Raw genomic sequence first — 20,155 nt, forward strand, 5'->3', positions numbered from 1 at the left:
AGGAGGTGTGAGGTCAGGGACAAGCTTTTCATTAATTTCATTTGTCCTTTTATAAAGAGGGGAGAGTGAACATCTCTCAGAAAAGTTGTAAGAAACTAATTCACCAGCTGCACAATGCCACAGAGGGAGACATGAGACACACTGGACCTGAGAATCCTGTGGGGTGCCAGGGAGCCAGCCCACCTTTTCATAGTTGGAGTATCCCCCCATGACAGCTGGGTCTACGATGCCACTGAGCAGCATGGAGAGAGGATGCACAGAGAGGGACCGGTCCCAGGCATGCTGCTGAACACAGTTGCTGATCCTCTCATTGGTGAGTTCCATGGTTTCTATGGCATTCTCCAGAGGGCTGATTTCCTCCTGAGTGACAGAGAGCATGGGAGACGAGGGGCACTTGGTGAGCTCCAGAGCAAAGACTGAAACAAGCCTAAGTATTCCCCTGACAAGGTATAAAACACCCACCAAGTTACAGAACAGTGAAGTTTTGCTTGTCAACCCTATGTTTATTAGGATACCACACTTAATCGAAATGGTGTTGGTAAGTTGCAAAACAAGCTGTTTGAATCTCTTTGGAAACTATAAGGATGACCAAAAATTGGAGCTATAGTAATGATTATTTCTTGGGGCAAAGTGTCTACAGAAATTTTGAGAAGAAAACAATTGGAGCTGTAATAATGATTGTTTCCTAGGCAAAGCTCCCTCAGAGATTTTTAAGAAGATCAACGACAACAGAGTAACAGGATATCCGATCCCAGACACTTCTGCACCACCAGAAATGTTTGCGGGCAAGAGGTGTGATGTTCCTGCCATGACAAAAGGTACGTGATTCTGGAAGCCATACATTCAGACCATACATAAGTCACCTCAGTATGGGCTCTGACAGAAGTCAGAAAAAATAGGATGAATTAGAATATTCAGGCTGAATTTTGGATCAAAATGAAATACAATACAATATGGATTCAGAGAGAGCTCCTCCTCTGGAAATGTCTTCAAAACCAGGTTCCAAGAAAAATCATCTCCTTCTTCATTTTATCCATTATCAGCCAGCATGACCTCCTACTCCAGACTTGATTCTAAAAGTCTCTGTCCAAAAATCATATTCATACTTGAAGAATAATAATTTATCACTATTGGTTGAGAACACGTCAAACTTCAGATTTCGTCAAGACATATTTCTTGAGTGCTTATTGTATGTCCAGTACTGTGCTATGCACAACAGTTACAAAAGTGATTAAGACATAATTCACAGCTGGGAAGAGTGGATCTCAAGACATGCAAATATGGTAGAAAGAAGCCCAGGTTGCGATGGGGCACATGGAAAGGGGTCTAAGCCAGCTTGGGAGTTTCAGCGACGGCTTCCTGGAGAAGCTGGTGCTAAACTGAATATTGATGCGAGTTGGTTAGCTTGAGACGTGGTGAGACGGAGTTTCAGGCAGAGTTTAAAATGACCCAATGTCATGAAGGGCTGAAACAGCATGTGATGCGTTTAGTTCCAGTAGATTCCATAGGAGATGAGGTGGAAGAACTGAGTCACAAAGACCCAGCATGCGTGTGCCAAGGAGTGTGGGCTTTATGCTCTAGGCACTGGGGAGCCACGGAAAGGTTTTAAGCATGAGAATGATACGGTCAGGAATTCACCATAGATTCACACTCTGAGGCAGTGAGGAAAATGGCCCCGAGAAGGCCAAGGCAGGAGGCCAATCAGGAGGCGTTTTCAGTGGCATCAACCAGAGATGAATGTGGGACTAGAAACAGGGTACAGAAGTAGGAGGACTGAAAATAAAAGAAAACAGATTTAATAAATATTAAAAAGGTAAAACGAGCAGCTTTTGGGAATGATGAGGATGGAGGAGTCCAGAATGACTGGGGATGTGATTAGCTGAGAATAAAAGAAGAGGAAATGTTCTGGAAGAGAAGAATGTGATTGACAGGAAACTCAAAGGAGGCATTCCAAAAATGTCTTTGGGCGCTGGCAGGATCACTGGGGAGACAACACTCATTTGGTCATAAAAGAGTCATTCACTGTGAGTGACCTTTAGGGTTGGTGTTGTAACATCAATTTTACAAAGGATTTCTATTATACAAGCATCTCTTTTAGAAAATGTAGTTGGCCAGAGGAGGCTGCCAAGCTAGTGAGAACTGGAGGGAGAATTTAACAAAGGCTCTTTATTATATTTGGAGACAAAGATTTTTGAGCTCCAATTCCAAATGACTCACTGTTGAAATGTGTTTGACTTCAAACCACTTGAGAATCCCAGGAAAGGTATATGCAGTCGTATATGTGGTCCTTTCAATCCACATGGTCTGGTGAAAGGAAGGCAAATAGGAAATGTTGGTCAGTTCCCAAGCAAAACAGCAAAATTCCAGGGTTCAGCTCAATGAGATTCCACTCTCAAATGCCTCCTTAGAGAATGGGCCATATTTTCTCCAAAAATTTAAGGATCCTGCAGGTTTAAAGCTGGAAAGGGTCATCTACTTGGGCCCTCTCACCCTCTAGATGGAAAATTTGAGGCCTAGAGAGGTGTGACTTGCTCAAGGTCATATTGGCAGCAGGCCCAGGAGTACAGCCCAGTTATTGGACTCCTAGTCTACAGTTTTCCACTGAGACAACAGCCTGCTGTCCATGTAATAAGCACGTGAAACCTCTATCCCCAGGGCTGCCATCATTTCTGCTGTATGTGCTGGTTAGGTGGAAGGTCTCCATTTTGGATGTCAATTTTGCCTTTTATGGGCAAAAGGGGTGGACTCACAGCAAATTCATTGTCTGGATCCTTTTCTCCTTTCCGGAACGGCCGGGAATATCTGAACTGCTGCACTTCATTGGCTCTGTAGTAGCTGGGGAAAGACAGAGCCATGATGCTCCAGTTTCTCTCTTAGAACAAGCACTCCCTGATCTGACTTCACCAAAACCTGGGACCCATCTTATACAGACCGAGTTTTATCCACTAAGCTGTCTCAAAACGGTCAGTCTCCACAACGAAGGCTGGAGGCTGTGCACAATTTGATTTTATTGCACATCTTAATTTTACTATTTCTGAATCTATTTCACAGCTCACAATTTAAAATGGTCTATGTCCACATTTGTGATCTCCTCTGTATAGTTTTGTAACAGTTCTATTAATCCTACCAGCACTTTAGCTTCTCAGGAGAAGGGACTGGGCCTTCAATTACTGGGGAACTCAACAAGTGAGGTGAGGTCAGCCACTACTCACCAGTGAATCCTTCTGAGTGGAAATAAGAGCTAGAGGATCTAAAACCTAAGAGTGAAATTCCCAGTTTCCTTCCCTCTGCTTAAAAAAACAAAATCTCTTGACTTACTAAAAATGGAATGGACAGGTGCTATCATCCGAATGTTTACGTCCTCCCAAAATTCACATGTTGAAATCCTAATGCCCAGTGATGGTCTTAGGAGGTGGGCCCTTTGGGTGGTGATTAGGTCATGACGGTGGAGCCCTCATGAATGGGACTGGTCCCCTTGAAAAAAAGAAACCCCAGAGATCTCCCTCACCCCTTCCACCATGTGAGGACACAGCAAGAAGATGGGCATCTATGAACCAGGAAGAAGGCCCTCACCAGACCCCAAATCTGCCAACGCCTTGATGTTGGACTTCCAGCCTCCAGAACTGTGAGGAATAAATGTCTGAGGTTCATAAGCCCCCCAGTCTACGGTATCCTATTATAGCAGCCCCAAACAGACTAAGACAACAGAAGGTCTTCCAAATTGCAATGAATTTAAGGCTTTGGTTTTGATGTACTTGTAAAGCGTGTGAGAGAAACATATGTTTTAAAAAACAAACAAAAAAACTACTTACTTTAAGACCTGCTCTGGAACTGGTTTATCCTTGTAGCTGGGCGGCAGGCTCATCACCGGCTTTACGGTGAAACACTGCATGTCTGGAGAACTCGTTAAGAAAGAAAAAGGGGCTGGGCCGTGACGCTGTCCCCGCGGAAAGGACCACCTGTTCCTTCTGCCTTACAGGTGGAAGTGGCACCTGCACCGATCACTCCTTTCGACCAAATGCCAGGACCGCAATAAGGCAAATGCCTTATTAAGTCAGAATTCTAAGACATTTTCTGGTCAGATACCTTCTAGGCAAACAACCTTGTCACAAGAAAAAAGGTATCAATGCTGGAAACAGGTGATTAGAAATTGTCTTAAATCATTTCTTTGGGACAAACATCTCTCTGAAATAGCCAGACTCCAGGGCCTGGGCGAGAGGAATTTCTTGTATCTTTGGACACCATTTGTTTGTGGAATGCCATCGCCGGGCACTGTATTAGGTGTTTTGAACATGTTATCTCCAATAAATGCAACAACTACCAGGTGGATGTTATTAATCTCCTTTTACAGATGAAGAATCTGAGGTTCTGAGAAAGCCCAGATCACGTAGCTGGTAAATAGTGAAGTCAGGTTCAAAACCAGCACAGGGGTGAGGCCTCCTCTGACTTAATGAGGTGACCTCAGAAATGATCTGCTGCTTCTGTCCTCACCAGTGCAGACACACTGTTTCAAAGTCAATAGCATTTAAACTAGAGTTTAAGGCACTCGGGTCTAGACATAACAGTGACACAGTACTTCTCACAGTGGAGCCTGCAGTCCCCCAGCACCAGTATCTCCTGGAGACTTACTCCAAATGCAGACTTAGAAATCACAGCTGCTGAAGCAGAATCTCTCCAGGGTGATTCTTATGGATAATAAAATCTGAGAACCCTGGGCTATGCCTTAATGCTGTTACAGTCTACACAGCATTTCTGCATAAATTATCTCCTTTTTATTTTGATCCTCACACATGTGCTATTAGGTATTTAGGGAAAAAAGACATGCTCACATCTGATAGATGAGAAAACCAAGCCCTGGAGAAATGAAGCAACTTGAGTGAGGTTAGATGGCTATGCAGAAATTACTGAGGGCCGAGCACCAGAACTCCTGTTTCTAAATCCAATTCCTGAAGACCTCTTTTCAATCCCACATCAAGAAGGCACCCCAGCACCTCCATAACCTGAACACGGATTTATCCTGAAGACCTTTCTTCTTCAAGCCTCCACTAGGTGTAACAGGTCACTGCTACTCTTCCCTTAAAAGTGTGTCTATTGATCTACTAGTATTATTATCTATCTTTCAAAAGCTATTTACCAATCTATATCTATAATAATAGCTAATACATATTGAAATTTTCTTATGTGCCAGGCACTGTTCCTAGTATTTTACATATATTTATTCACTCAATCTTTACAAGAACTCCAGGAGGAAGAATGATCATCATCCCCATTTTACGGATGAGAAAATTGAGGCACAGAGAAGTTAAGTAATTTGCCCAAAGTAACACCGTAAGTGATAGAGCTGGGACTTGAACCCAGGCAGTCTGGTTCCAGAGCCCATTTTCTCATCTACCATGCCACACTGGCTTCATTTGTCCCAGCTACCTTTCTTAGAAGACTGTTCAATTTTGTAAGGTCTTTATTTTAGCAAAAGGCACATCAGAAAGTTTTAAAAATAACTTTGTTATAGAGCCCTTAGTTCTTTTTTTTACAGAAAGCATGTAATTGATTTCCCAATAAGTCATCATATAGCACAAAAAAAGAACTATGCATCTTTACCCAGAATCTAGAACAGGAAGTCTCTGTTTTCCTCAAGCTCCCCATATGGTTATAAAATATGTCCTTTCATATTCAGGATCTGCTTATCATCTCTCTCCTTTCATTATTTCATAACCATGAGCTGAGGACACTGGGGTCCCACAGCTTTTACACAGAATGGGAAACTGAGTCAGAACGGTTCAATGCGTGTCTGAGGATAGGACATATCTGCATGCAGAGACGGGGCTGACTCCTTGGCTACTCTGGCAGGGCTGGGGCTGGAGCAGGTCAGAGAGCCTCTGGGCCACGTCTCCAGGGCAAGGATACACTGCTTAGGGGAGGACTTGATGTCCTCTCCCGGGGGCGTGGTGCTGGTCATCTTCTCAGCATTGGGGAACTGGGTCAGCAACCTCAGGCTGAAGTCTTCTCGCCTCTCATACTCCTTCCCCCGGTAGATGAAGATTTTGTTCTGCAGGTCAGAGACAACAGGGGAAGAATTAAATATGAGGAGTGAAGGGGTGACTGGAGATCCTGGTCCTGAGGAAGCCACCAGCCCATGTGCAATCCACCCCAGTTCTCACTGAAGACCTCCTACATGCCCCACAGCAACCATCACCTCTGACAAGAGCTCATGGTTCATTTAGGGAGTTAAGTCACAGACCTAAAAATACTTCGTGCAGAGCTTCTCATCGTGTGGCCCAAGGACAACAGCCAGTCTACAAATGGTCTACACTGATCCACAAGGAAACGAGGGGCCTGTGCCCTCATGCAGATCCATGACATCACCAGGCATGCTGTTTAGTTTAGCTACTATTTTTCACGGCAAACCCTTCTCAATGAAGGAAGGATATGCATTAATTTACACTCAGGTGCAAGCTCCTTATCTCATCGTGACCAGGGACAGTTTTTGGACCACCTTTGATGGTGCTGCCTTAGAGAACATGCAAGTATGAAGAGAATCAACACAACATGTCTTCTGACACAGCCATATAGCAATGGGACAGGTCACAGAGAGCAGCAGTAATTTAGAGCAGTCCCTAGCCAGTCCTGAAAACCACCGTGAATGGCAACATCAAAGTCTCACAGAAAATAACTGCACTACATATTATTTTCTCCATTCCAAATGGCAGTTTTTTTCTCTTTAATAACATTGGATTTTTTTTTTTTTTAGAAATTTCTTAGGCCCCAGGCATTGGAGGAATTTGTCTCATAGTTGCTGTTGTCCATGAGAGTTCAAACGTGGCTGTGTTTTGAAAGTTTCTGCTCATCTGATCATCATTCAGATGAGTACTCTGCACTGGCAGCCTGCACAGCATTCATTTTTATTTAAGACTTGGGTCCATATTGTCCTGTAAAATGTTATTAAAAATCACTTGTCCATTCATATAACAAATATGTATTGAGCAGATGTAGATATGTCGGACACAAGGGACGTGATGGTGAGCCTACTCTCACAAAACTTACAAGTAAACAAATAAGTAAAAATGATAATTTTACATAGCATAAGAACCACTAAGGCAATATATCTTCTAGGCTAAACACTGAAGGCAGTAAAAACTGCCAGATCCTTTGGAATAGATGATAAAATTTTTCCCAGCTGGGGAAGATTTATGTGGCTGATTCATGCATTATGAAATTTCATCATTCAGGCAAAACTGTGGTGGGCAGGGGATCAAAATATAATAAAACACTAATTGTATGATGCGGACAAGAGCAGTGAAAGGAACAGACAAGCAAAAGGTCAGCTCAAACCAGCTCGACTTGAAAGAGAGAGCTCCAACGAAGACATGGGACTTGATTGGGCCTAGACGGACGGACAGGGTAAGGTTAGGAAAAGAGAAGGGGAGAGGACAACCAGGCACAGTAAGTGAAAAGAAGGATAAGGCCCAAGGGCAGAAAGCACAGAGTTCAGATAGAAGAACAAGCTTGGGCTGGTAGGATGAGCCAGAATATGAAAGGCCTTGAAAGGCAGACCGAAGTTCCAGAGGGCAAGGGAATTCACTGGAGGTTTTGGAAGACGGGAGCAACTTGATGAGAGAAGTAGTGTGGACAACCTAATCTGACAGTGGAGCATATGTCCAACTGTAGGAATCCCAGGCAGGACTGAGCAGGAGAAGAAGCAGCCACAGGATCTGGTGTTTGACTCTTTGGTGTCTGGTGAAGGGCAAAGGAGATGGGAAAGTCTACGACGATTCTGAGATTACTGGCCTGGAAGCAGGAAGAAGAGTGGTGTCATTGATAGAAACAGAGAGAAGGAGACCTGGTTGGGGTCGAGGGAAGAGGATAATACAACATTACATATTCTGAGTTTGGGGAAATAGTCCATAACATGGACAAACTACATTACAGTTTACAAAGCACTCCTATATGATATTTATCTAATTCTCAAAGCAGCCCTGTGATGTGAGCATTAATTCTCTAACTTACAGGTCAGAAAATCAAGACTCAGTGTTTACATAATTTGGCCAAAACCACGCAGTCACTCAGAAGACGATTTAGACCCCAATTCTTTCAACTCATAAATCTAGATTTCTTGTTTTCACTGAACCACAGTTCCTAGTTCATTGTCCTTTATTGTCTCTGTAGACAATAGTCTGTCTACTAGTTCATATCCTTTATTTCATGTGACACAATAGTCATATATGCCCAGTATGGTAGGCATCATTATCTTCTCTTGATTTGAGTACACAAAGTGATAGAAAGCAAATACTAGAATCCACGGGAAGGCTCCATCCCAAACCCTCTATGCTTGTTACTCTATTCTCTCTCCTTAGGCCATCTTATCCACAACCACAGTTTTAACTACAAGTAAATAACACACACTTTTATCTCCAGCCTAGAACTTTCCTTTGAGTTCCAGATCTATACATGAAATTGTTGACTCACATCTTTTAGATGTTCCAAATTTACTTCACATTGAGTATATCTAAAACCAAACTTTTACAAAGAACTTAGAAAGATCTTGAAGGCCCTCTGTGATCTGGTACCCACGGCCATCTGACCCCATTTTCCTACTTGCCCTCTTGTTCATGTCTCCAGCCTCATGGCTTTTGAACCTGCTGTTCTCACTGTCTGGGACCCTCACTCATCCTCTTGACAGTACCTGGCTTATTCTCTCATTTCTGTCAGGTTTTTGCTCAAATGTCATTTTCTTACTGAAGTCTTTCCTATTCACTCTATTTAAAATTGCAACTCCAACCCATCGCCTGCCTCTACTCACCATCCCTGACTCATTTTCTCCATGATACTTATTGAGTGCCTACATTTATGAAGCATTGTTCTAGGCCATCTGACATATTAAATATTTTACTAATTTATTTATTTTTTGGTCTCTCCAGGCTAGAATATAAGCTCCATAATTTTAAGGGTTTTGGTTTGTTTTGGACTCCGCTCCCACGCCTATATTACAGCAAGGCACACAGTAAGAACTAAATAAATATTTATTCAATGAATGGTTTAATTCTCTCCTCCATGACTCTGTTTTTTCACCAGTATTGCTGTCTTAGTGGACGGCTCCACTGCCCCTCCAATTATGTGGGCCAGAAACCTAGGACTCATTCTTGACACCTCCTTCTTCCTCACCCACATATCCCATCAATCATCAAATACTGTTACATCATCTCCATCACACTACTCTTCCCACTTCTCTCTAAAGCCACCTCCCTAGTCTAACCTGTCATTTCTTGCCTGAACATCAGCAATAGTCTCTAGTGGCTTATCTATGCACACCTTCCATCCATTCTCCACACCAAAGCCAGATAACCTTGCCAACACAAATCTGCAATGGCTCTTGACTGCTCTCAGGATGCAGACAAAACACCCTAAGTAACCCCAAGGTCCTGCATGCCCTTCCCACACGTCTGCTTCCTCTTTCCTGCTCACCCCAGCTCTCTGTTTCCACTGCATTGGTCCTCTTTCATTCCTAGGCACTGCCATGCTCTTGCCTGCTGTTCCCTCTGCCTGGAACGCTTTTTCCTTTCCCCTTTACCTCCTTAACTCACAGCTCACCTTTCAAATCGCAGCTGAAGCAGAAATTCTCCAGAACATCTCTCCTGACTCTTAAAAAATTCAGGTATAATTTATATCTAGTAAAATTTACCCTTTTTAGTGTAAAATCCTGTGAGTTTTGACAAATGTTACAATTTCCACAATCAAGATATAGAACAGTTTCATCAGTACCCCAAATTTCCCTATACCTCTTTGTAGCCCAATCCTCCCCACAACTGCCAGGTAACCACTGATCTGTTTTCTGTCCCTAGAGTAAGTGTTGGCTTGGCCAGCATGTCATATTAACAAAATCATAGAGTCTGTAGCTTTTTAAGTCAAACTTCTTTCACTTAGCACAATGCATCTGAGATTCATCCACATGGTTGTGTGTATCAGGAGCTCATCCCTTTTCATTACTGAGTAGTGTTCCACTGAATGGCGGTACCACAGTTGGTTTATCCCTTCATCAGTGGAGGGACCTCCGGGTTGTATTCAGTCTTTGGTGATTGTGAATAAAGGTGCTATACACAATCATATACAATTTTTGTGTGAACATAGGTTTTTATTTCCCTTGGGTAAATACTCCCTGGTTAACTGACTCTTACAGCACAGAATATGTTTCTTGGTCACAGTTTCAGTTTTACATTTGTTTTTGTGATTAACTAATAACTCACCCATTAGATTATAAAATCCACGAGGGCAGGGACTACATCTGATTATAATCAGCACTGTATCTCTAATAGCTAGTATGTGCCTGGTATATAGCAGGCACTCAATAAATAGTTATTGAATGAATGAACCACCTCCTCATTAGGCACTATAAAGAATATAAAATGCTTTCTTAACCCATTTTTCCTTAATTAGGGGAAAGAAGGTAGATAACATATGTTTAAACATAGCTCAGTGCTAAAAGAAGCTCCTTTTTTTGTGAGAGGAAATACGAATTTTTTTATTTTTCACATTGTAAAATCAATATCACATTATAGAAAATTTTGAGAAGGAAGAAAAACATCGTCCTTCCCACTATAACAACAAAACTGTTTTTATTTTTGTGAAATTCTTACAGTCTTGTTTTTGAGATATTTGCTTTCAAACTAGCTCTGGCTGGAAATAAAATAAACAACTAAATACATCAATCCACACTTTTCCCAGCCTGACCTGTAGCAGCAGACCAGTGGAAGGGATGGTTCTGTTTTTCCCTTTTTCATTCCACCTGGGAAAAGTCATTTTACAAAAGAGCTGCCAGAATACCAGAGGTGGTCAGGGGGTGTGGGGTGACAAGGCCGGCGCTCAGGAAGTGGTTTCCCTCCTGGACCTCCCACAGTGAGAACACGGTTTCCAGCTGCTAACACCAGGCCCATCTGGAAAAGAGATGAATACCTCCCCTCCTTCAGACTGCAGGCTTAATAGCTTGGGAGACCACCCCAGGTTCTTACCCGTAGGAAAGAAGGAAAGCCCTGTCCATAGTATCCAACAGCAAAGTATTCTGGCTGAGGCCTCATTGCCTTAATGATGTTCTCATAAAACGAGGCTCTTTTTTTCTGGAAAACAAAACAAGACAGTCCATAGGGAGGTTACAAGGGCACTGTTGGAGTGAAAAAAAAGACAAGACTATTTGCTTTGTTCTTTCCCATGTAACAAAGAGAAAAGAAAGGTCTTTGGAAAATATCTTGTGGGCCAAAGAGTTATCTGTTTTTTGGATCAGAGACTTTGGACCTGGGGTCCATGATGGGCCTTGGAGGGTTTGGGATCCCTGAAGTTGTATGCAGAAAGATGCTCACGTGGGCGTTCTTCTATGGAGGGAGGCAGTGTTTAGCTTTTACCAGTTTCTTCAAGGGGGTTCAGGACCACTGAAAGCTGAAGAAGCCCTCTCTGAGATTCACAGAGGGTGGTTTCACTTAAATGGAAACATATGAGAAAAGAAGTTAAAGAACCTTCTGGTTCGTGCAGGTGGTTTGGATTAAAGTCCTTGGTTCAGCTACAAGTGCTCAGGTGGTGGTGATGTTCTGTCTTTTAATATCTGGTACCACCCCATTTATAATTCTTCCCATGGGGAGAAGCTTCCCAGCCAGGGCTCAGAGAGTCAGCCCTAAAGAAAGCACAATAGGTAGCCAAATGCAGGGCCTCTGAGGGATGTCCCTGAGCCCCTCCCACAACTGTTAGCAGGGCTACATTACTATTCCAGGTGAAGGTTTCTATCATGATTGTGTTTTTTGTAAAAAAATTTTTAAATTTGATTTATTTAAACTAAAAAAAAAAAAGTTCACTCATTTCTCCCACCCCACCAACCCCTGCCTCTTGCAATTGCCAATCTGTTCTCCGTATCTATGAACTTGGTGTTTTGTGCATTTTTTTTTGGATTCCACATATAGGAGAGATCACCCGGTATTTGTCTTTCTCTGTCTGACTTGTTTCACTTAGCATAATGCCTCGAGGTCTATCCATGTTGTTGCAAGTGGCAAGATTTCATTCTTTTTTATGGCTGAATAATATTCCATTGCATATATATCCACAGCTCAATTTCTTTATCCATTCACCCAGTGGCGAACACTTATGGTGTTTCCATATCTTGGCTATTGTAAATAATGCTGCAATGAACATGGGGGTGCAGGTATCTTTTCAAATTAGTGTTTTAGTTTTCTTTGAACAAATATCCAAAAGAAGAACTGCTAAATCATATGATAGTTCTATTTTTTTTTTTTTTTTTGGCAAGGAAAGATTCGCCCTGAGCTAATATCTGTTGCAAATCTTCCTCTTTTTTTTTTTTCCCTCCCCAAAGCCCCAGTGCATGTTTGTATATTCTATTTGAAAGTCCTTCTACTTTTTCTATGTGAGCCGCCTCCACAGTGTGGCTACTCACAGACAAGTGGTGTGGTTCTGCGAGTGGGAAACAAACCCAAGCCACTGAAGCAGTGAGAGCACCAAACTTTAACTACTAGACCATCAGGGCTGGCTCACGATCATTCTATTTTAAATTTTTGAGGAACCTCCACACTGTTTTCCATAGTGACTGCACCAATTTACATTCCCACCAGCAGTGCACAAGGGTTCCCTTTTCTCCACATCGTCACCAATACTTGTTATTTCTTGTCTTTTTGGTAACAGCCATTCTAACAGGTGTGAGGTGATATCTCATTGTGGTTTTGACCTGTATCTCCCTGATGATTAGTGATGTTGAGCACCTTTTAAGGTACCTGTTGGCCATCTATATGTCTTCTTTGCGAAATGTCTACTCAGATCTTCTGCCCATTTTTTAACTGAAATTTTTTTTGCTATTGGGTTGTATGAGTTCTTTATATATTTTGAATATTAGCCCCTTATCAGATACATGGCTTGCAAATATTTTCTCCCATTTAGTAGGTTGCCTTTTCATTTTTTTGATGGTTTCCTTTGCTGTGCAGAAGCTTTTTAGTTTGATGTAGTCCTACTTGTTTATTTTTGCTTTTGTTGATTATGCTTTTGGTCAAATCCAAAAACATCATCACCAAGACCAATGTCAAGGAGCTTACCGCCTATGTTTTCTTCTAGAAATTTTATGGTTTCAGGTCTTACGTTCAAGTCTCTAATCCATTTTGAGTTAAATTTTGAGTATGGTGTAAGATAGTGGTTCAGTTTCATTCTTTTGCATGTGGCTGTCCAGTTTCCCCAACATCATTTATTGAAGAGACTGTCCTTTCCTCATTATATTCTTGGCTCCTCCATTATAAATTAATTGACCATATACGTGTGGGTTTATTTTTGGGCTCTCTATTCTGTTCCATTGATCTATGTGTCTGTTTTTATGCCAATACCATACTGTTTTAATTACTCTAGCTTTGTAATACAGTGTGAAATCAGGGAGTGTGATGCCTCCAGCTTTGTTCTTCCTCAAGATTGCTTTGGCTGTTTGGGGTCTTTTGTGGTTTCACACAAGTTTTTGGATTGTTTGTTCTATTTCTGTGAAAAATACCATTGGAATTTTGGTAGGGATTGCACTGAATCTATATATTGCTTTGGATAGTATGGACATTTTAATAATATTAATTCTTCCAATCCATGAGCACAGAATATCTTCCCATGTTTTTGTGTCTTGTTCAATTTCTTTCATTAATGTCTTATAGTTTTCAGTGTACAGGTCTTTCACCTCCTTGGTTAAATTTATTCTTAGCGATTTTATTCTTTTTGATGCAATTGTAAATGGGATTGTTTTCTTAATTTCTCTTTCTGATACTTTGTTATAGTGTAAAGAAACGCAACAGATTTTTGTGTATTGATTTTGTATCCTGCAATTTTACTGAATTTGTGTATTAGTTCTAACAGTTTTTTAATAGAGTCTTTAGGGTTTTCTGTATATAATATCATGTCATCTGCAAATAGTGACAGTTTTACTTCTTCCTTTCCAATATGGATGCCTTTTATTTCTTTTTCTTGTCTGATTGCTCTGGCTAGGACTTCCAATACTATGCTAAATAACAGTGGCAAGAGCGGACATCCTTGTCTTGTTCCTGATCTTAGAGAAAAAGCTTTCAGCTTTTCACCATTGAGTATGACGTTAGCTGTGGGCTTGTCACATAGAGCTTTATGTTATGTCTTGAAGTACGATCCCTCTATACCTACTTTGTTGAAGTTTTTATCATAAATGGATGTAGAATTTTGTCAAATGCTTTGCCTACATCTAGTGAGATGATCATATTATTTTTATCCTTCATTTTAGTTTATGAAATTAATAAATGATTTTTTGTGTGATGACAGGACCTGGTATATTACATTGGAAAATTCTTTACAAGGTGATCTTGACAACCATCTCCCCAAGTCAATTATTATTACATGACAGTGGGTGACCTGACTTTTTGTGACTCCTCTACTAAAAATTATCAAATGTAATATTGTATGGCCTACCATTGTGTATTTAGAAGGTTATTTTGGTTTTGCCTTACTGTTTTTAAACAGTTGACTTGTGCCAACAGCCAGGCGTAATACACAAGTCTAGGGGACTACAAAGGAGAGCACTCCAGTAACATTTGGGAGAAAGAAGAAGGCAAAATTTGAGATTCAAGATCTGGCAGGAGCATTTTATAGCTTACCAAAATGTGCACAATGGCACTCTTGAAAAAATAAAACAAGGCTCAAAGATTAGCAGTTCCATCATTCAGCAGGACCCTGAGGATGTGGACTACAGAACAATTAATTTTGATGAACAGCAGATGTCAGAAAACATCCGAAATATGGACGGTGTTCACAGAAGGCAGAATAACTGAGAGCGTAAAGAGGAGACGGGCCAGTGCTATGGAGGGTCCATAAAGAAACAAAAGGCACAGAGAAGGACGAGCAATCCTGAGCCCTCTCTCAAGGATAATCTGGAGAAATAATGATAACAGCTTTGGACCTCATCTTTTTTCATTTTTATTTCAAGCAAGGTTTACTTTTCTTTTTTTTTATTTTTTTATTTTTTTCCCTTTTTTTTTTTTTTGTGAGGAGGACTAGCCCTGAGCTAACATCTGCTGCCAATCCTCCCCCTTTTTTCTTGAGGAAGACTGGCCCTGAGCTTACATCCATGGCCATCTTCCTCCACTTTATATGGGACGCCACCACAGCATGGCTTAACAAGCAGTGCGTCGGTGCGTGCCCAGGATCTGAACCTGCGAACCCCGGCCGCTGCAGCGGAGCGTGCACACTCAACTGCTTGCACCACCGGGCCGGCCCCACGGTTTACTTTTCTATCATAAAGAACATTGTTTATCTTAACTTACTTAAACTTACGAAAACATTTTCATGAACACTAATTTTAGCACCCCTGTTGGAGGCTTGACATATTCTGACCCAGACTCACCAGGAGATTGCCAAGGCCCTCGTAGTCAAATACTTTGCTCTCATACGTCTCAGCCAACTCTTTGCTCAGTTTGATTGCCTTCTCCCACATCTTCAGAAAAAGAAAAGTAGAGGTATGAGTAGAGAACAAAGCCATCATTGATCCAGCTGCAAAAGCCACTTGAGAGTCACTGGCAGTGAGCAAGGAGTCTAGGGGGTTGTTTCTGCAGATATTCTTGACATGCCTCATCTCTTGGATCAACTAAAACTTTTTCCTGACATCATAAAGCTACTATATCTTTATACAATAAAGAAGCAAGGGGGCATCTTCTGTAATTCTGTTTGCAAGAAAATGAAGAACGCCATGAGTCCCAAAACAAAGCAACACTGAGTTTAGAGGGCAAAGCATGACAGACCGTTGAAGGGGAGGGAACCAGTTCTAAAGCCTTGGTCCCAAGAGTGTGACAGTCTTGTCGGAGGGGAAGGGAAGTTGGTGTGGGACCCTAGTTCTGGTTCTGGGGTGTGCGTGCATGCGTGTGTGTGTGTGTGTCTGTCTGTGCATGTGTCTCTGTGTGTGTGTGTGTTTCGAGTTAGGTTGCTTAGGGAGGGGAAAATGGAAGAAAGGCCAACCGTACTGTTGTGTGGAATTTAGGAAACTATTTTCCCAATTGAGGGCATTGATTTCCTATTTCTAACTAAACTATCTGCTTAGTCAAAGGAAGTTTTAGGACATGCTTTAGAGCATTTGTGACTGCGTAAGTCACAGCCTAATACACATATCTGGTGTCTGAACATCCCAGATTGAGCCCTCTGTTCATTTTGGCTTTTCATAAAATGTCTCTCAGGTGGACACTGTTAAAAACGCAGCATCTGGTAATTTCCCACTTCCTTCGTGTTAACCAGATGCTATGCTCCATTGTTTCTGGCTGCTGAAGGAATGTATGGCCAGTTCACTTACAGTTCTAAAACACTTTAAAATTAAATCTTTTAAAATCATTATTTGCCAAATTTGCCCCCTCTGACATTTCAGGGCCAGGATCACTGCAAAGGCTCTGAAATGCGCCATATGGAAACCGTTCCACACCAGCTGGGCCTGGTGAGGACACCAGTCAACAGCATCAATGGGATCGAGTTCTCCCCTCATTCCACCAAATGCTAAGTTATGTGAGAGACAGAGAGAGAGCCTAGCACAGCAGTTCTCAAAGTGTGGTTCCTGGTCTCTGGGCGTCCCCAAGACCCTTTCAAGGAGTCCATGAGGTCAAAACTATCTTCTTAATAATACTAATATTATTTGCTTTTTTTAATGCTCTTTCTCTCAGAATATACAGGGCAGTTTCCCAGAGGCTACAGGACATGTGATATCACAATTGACTGAATATAGAAGCAGATATGAGAATCCCACGGTCTTCTATTAAGCCACATTAAAGAGATTTGCAAAAATGTAAAGTAACACCACTCATATCAGTAATTCTGGGAAAAATATAGTAATTTTTCATAAGTAGATATGATTAATGTTAATAGGTCATAGGTTTATTACTGTTGTTAAAAGAACAAAGGTAAATATTTTAAAATTTTCTGTTTTAATTTCTTAGGGTATAGGTATCATAAGATATAATCCACATGAACAAAAGCTCTTGGGGGTCCTCAGTGATTTCTAAGAGGGTATAGGGGTACAGAAACCAAAAGGTTTGAGCAAATATACTTGCTCTCTGGGCTCTTCACCTGTAAAATGGAGATAATACCTACCTAATAGGGTTATAGCAGGAATTAAATTAGGGAAAAAGTCTGGAAATCACCCAAAAACAGTAACTAGCACTAAATAGATGATAGCTATTTTATCATGGTGATTATTTGGCTTCTTTATTTATTTAACCAACAGGTTCCACTGATAAAACAGGTATGGTGGCTGGAAGTGGCAGTCCATAAGAACTACCCAGGCCTCTGAAACTAGTCAAATCTGGGATCTGTTTTGTTTGGAGAGCACACACACTTTTTTTTTCTTTCTCCCTCTACTCCTTCTACAATTTTTTTTTCCATTTTAAATTTAAAAGCCTTTCCTGGACATGCTCTGTCCAGTCGACCACAGACTCCACGACTTCCTGGCCCAGCTCACGTTTATTTTATTTTATTTATTTATTTAAAAAAATTTTTTTAATTTATTTTTCCCCCAAAGCCCCAGTAGATAGCTATATGTCATAGCTGCACATCCCTCCAGCTGCTGCATGTGGGACACGGCCTCAGCATGGCAGGAGAAGCGGCACGTCAGAGATCCGAACCCGGGCTGCCAGCAGCGGAGCGCCCGCATTTAACCGCTAAGCCACGGGGCCGGCCCTCAGGTTTATTTTATCTTCCTGCCCCCGTAGGTGTTTAAGTTGCTTGTTACTCTCAGCCTACGGTGTCAGGCCGGTAGCGACCTGGGTATCGGGTGTGCACCAGTGTTGGCCAACAATCTCTAGAGAATGCATGAAAATGATGGACCAGCTCCTGACCCTCAGCAATATTTAAAAGGTAAAATCATGGTTATGGAGACGGAGGCCCTGGGCTGCCCACTGTAGTCTCCATTAGGTTAAGCGTCCTCAAGATAACTGATCTTTATTGCATTTCTTACCTTAATTTATCTATTCATTTTCTCTCCCATTAAAAATACCAGAATTCAAAGATACATATAGGAACAATAAAGAGTGAGTCATGAGTCATTGCTGTATAATAAAGAATCTGTCTGGTCTTTGTTCTTAGTTCTAAGGAGGAAGCTTCTAAACCCTTGGAATTTCCCCAGTGATAGAAGTGTCTCTGTTATTCATGGTGGCCCCTGGGACCACACCTGAGTTTACTCTAATGAGGTGACTCATGGTGGCCCTAGACAGTCTCAGAATGGGGGCTGGCCTTGCCAGAACCACCACCCATGTGATTACAGTGACGAAGCCTTGAGCTACATAATATCAGCCAGACCTCCAGGGAGGAGAGGGAGGCTGGAAATCGAGTTCACTCATGTGGTTGACGATTCAATCAGTCAAGCTGCTGTGATGAAACCCCAATAAAAACTCTGCATATGGAAGCTCAGGTGAGCTTCCTAGTTGGTGAACACACCAATTTGCCAGGAGGATGATGTGCCCTGAATCCATGGGGAGAGGACACAGAAGCTCTACATGTGAGACCCTCCTAGATCTTGCCCTATGAGTTTCTTCATTTGGCTGGTCTTGATTTGTGTGCTTTCTAATAAACCTGTAATCATAAGTCTAGCATTTTACCAAATTTTGTTAGTTGTTCTAACATAATCTCAAACCTGAGGGGGTCCTAGGACCCCTCCAAATATACAGTCAATTGGTCAGAAGTGTGGGCAGCCCGGGGACCCCAACTTGTGGCTGGCATCTGAAGTGAGGGCTGTCTTGTTGCAGACAGTGTACTTAGCCTGTGGAGTCTGTGGTCATGCTGGCTGGTTAGCATCAGAATACCACACTGCAGTATTGCTGTCATTTTCCTCTTTCCCTTAATACAAAATCAAACAACCCAACACTCACTTTGCCTTTGTCAAAATATGATATGATTTCTTGATACAGCTTCTCTTTGAGCTCTTGCTGGGTATAAACATAGTAACTGTCCCTCTGAAGCAAATGGGGTACACAGGGCTTGTCAGACCACTGGAAAACAAACAGAAGCAACAAAAGAGATTAACACAACACATTAATTAATTAATGGAGATTAATTAAATTAATTACAGGAGATTAATGTAATAAATATTCAGCCAAAAAAAGCCATGGAAATATTTGAATATATCTTTGACTCATCTGTATTGTATTTTAGATTATTTGTTAAACACAAAAATTGAATACAAACACAAACACCAGCTTCAAAACAAGTGTCATGCCGAACAGACAAGCACTTGAGCCATTCCCACCAAAGTCAGGAACACAGCGAGGTTGTCAACAGCACGACTGCTGCTGTCCTGAAGGTGTCATTGACACAATCAGATACAAGAAAGAAGTCAGAAGTATAAAAATGGAAAGGAGGGGGTAAACCTATCACTCTGCGCAAACAACGATTGTATTCTTCACAATCAATCCCTTCCCAATAGGAATCAACTGAAAAACTGCCACAAACAATGAGAGAATTAAGTTAAGTAGTGGGATAAAAAATTAACATATTTAGAAATAATTTAGAAATATATTTCATATAAATAGATAACCATGCTGAAGCTAATAGAAGAAAAAATCCCAACAAGAATAAATCCAAAATGATAAGACATCCAGGCACAACAACGTCCATGTATGTAATGCCATTGAACTTAAAATGGTTAAAGATGGTAAATTTACATTATGTTACTTTACCATAATTAAATTTAAAAGAAAAGATATCTAGGAATCAATGTAACAAGGAATATGCAAAACTTCAATACAGAAAACTTGAACACACCACTGAAGGGCATGAAAGCAGACTTGAACAAATGGAAAGTCATACCATGCTTTTGGACAAGAAAACGCTATTTCATAAATATGTAAATTCTCACTAAATTAATTTTTAAATTTCATGATTCCAAAGTCCATGTGGAAGAATAAACAAAAAGGAATAGGGTGGAAAACTCTGAAAAAGAAGAGCAATAAAGAGTAACTACCAGGTAATATAACATACTATAAAGAATTAACAACCAAAACAGTGTGGTAGTGTACATGAACAGACAGAGACCCAAGCAAAAGTATATAAAATCTAGAAAGAGACCCAACCCCCCATATAGGGATTTAGTACATGATAAAGATGGATCTCATACCAACGAGGAAAATATGCACTATACTTAGGAAACAGCATCCCT

General features: G+C 41.3%; 1 protein-coding gene across 5 annotated transcripts in view; it reads right to left on the reverse strand.

The window, feature by feature from the left end:
• Positions 1-20,155, reverse strand: part of DOCK5 (dedicator of cytokinesis 5) — a 212,162-nt gene that overhangs the window by 20,582 nt on the left and 171,425 nt on the right. For all 5 annotated transcript variants that reach the window (XM_058550499.1, XM_058550501.1, XM_058550502.1 and 2 more), the window contains 8 exons: positions 18,870-18,989; positions 15,374-15,463; positions 11,001-11,105; positions 5,905-6,046; positions 3,813-3,894; positions 2,751-2,835; positions 2,218-2,304; positions 184-360 (listed from right to left, as the gene is read on the reverse strand). In XM_058550499.1, coding sequence (XP_058406482.1) covers positions 184-360; positions 2,218-2,304; positions 2,751-2,835; positions 3,813-3,894; positions 5,905-6,046; positions 11,001-11,105; positions 15,374-15,463; positions 18,870-18,989 — 888 coding nt within the window. The remainder of the gene's footprint in view (positions 1-183; positions 361-2,217; positions 2,305-2,750; positions 2,836-3,812; positions 3,895-5,904; positions 6,047-11,000; positions 11,106-15,373; positions 15,464-18,869; positions 18,990-20,155) is intronic.

Source organism: Diceros bicornis, chromosome 11, assembly GCF_020826845.1.
Source record: "Diceros bicornis minor isolate mBicDic1 chromosome 11, mDicBic1.mat.cur, whole genome shotgun sequence".
Lineage (NCBI taxonomy): Eukaryota > Metazoa > Chordata > Mammalia > Perissodactyla > Rhinocerotidae > Diceros > Diceros bicornis.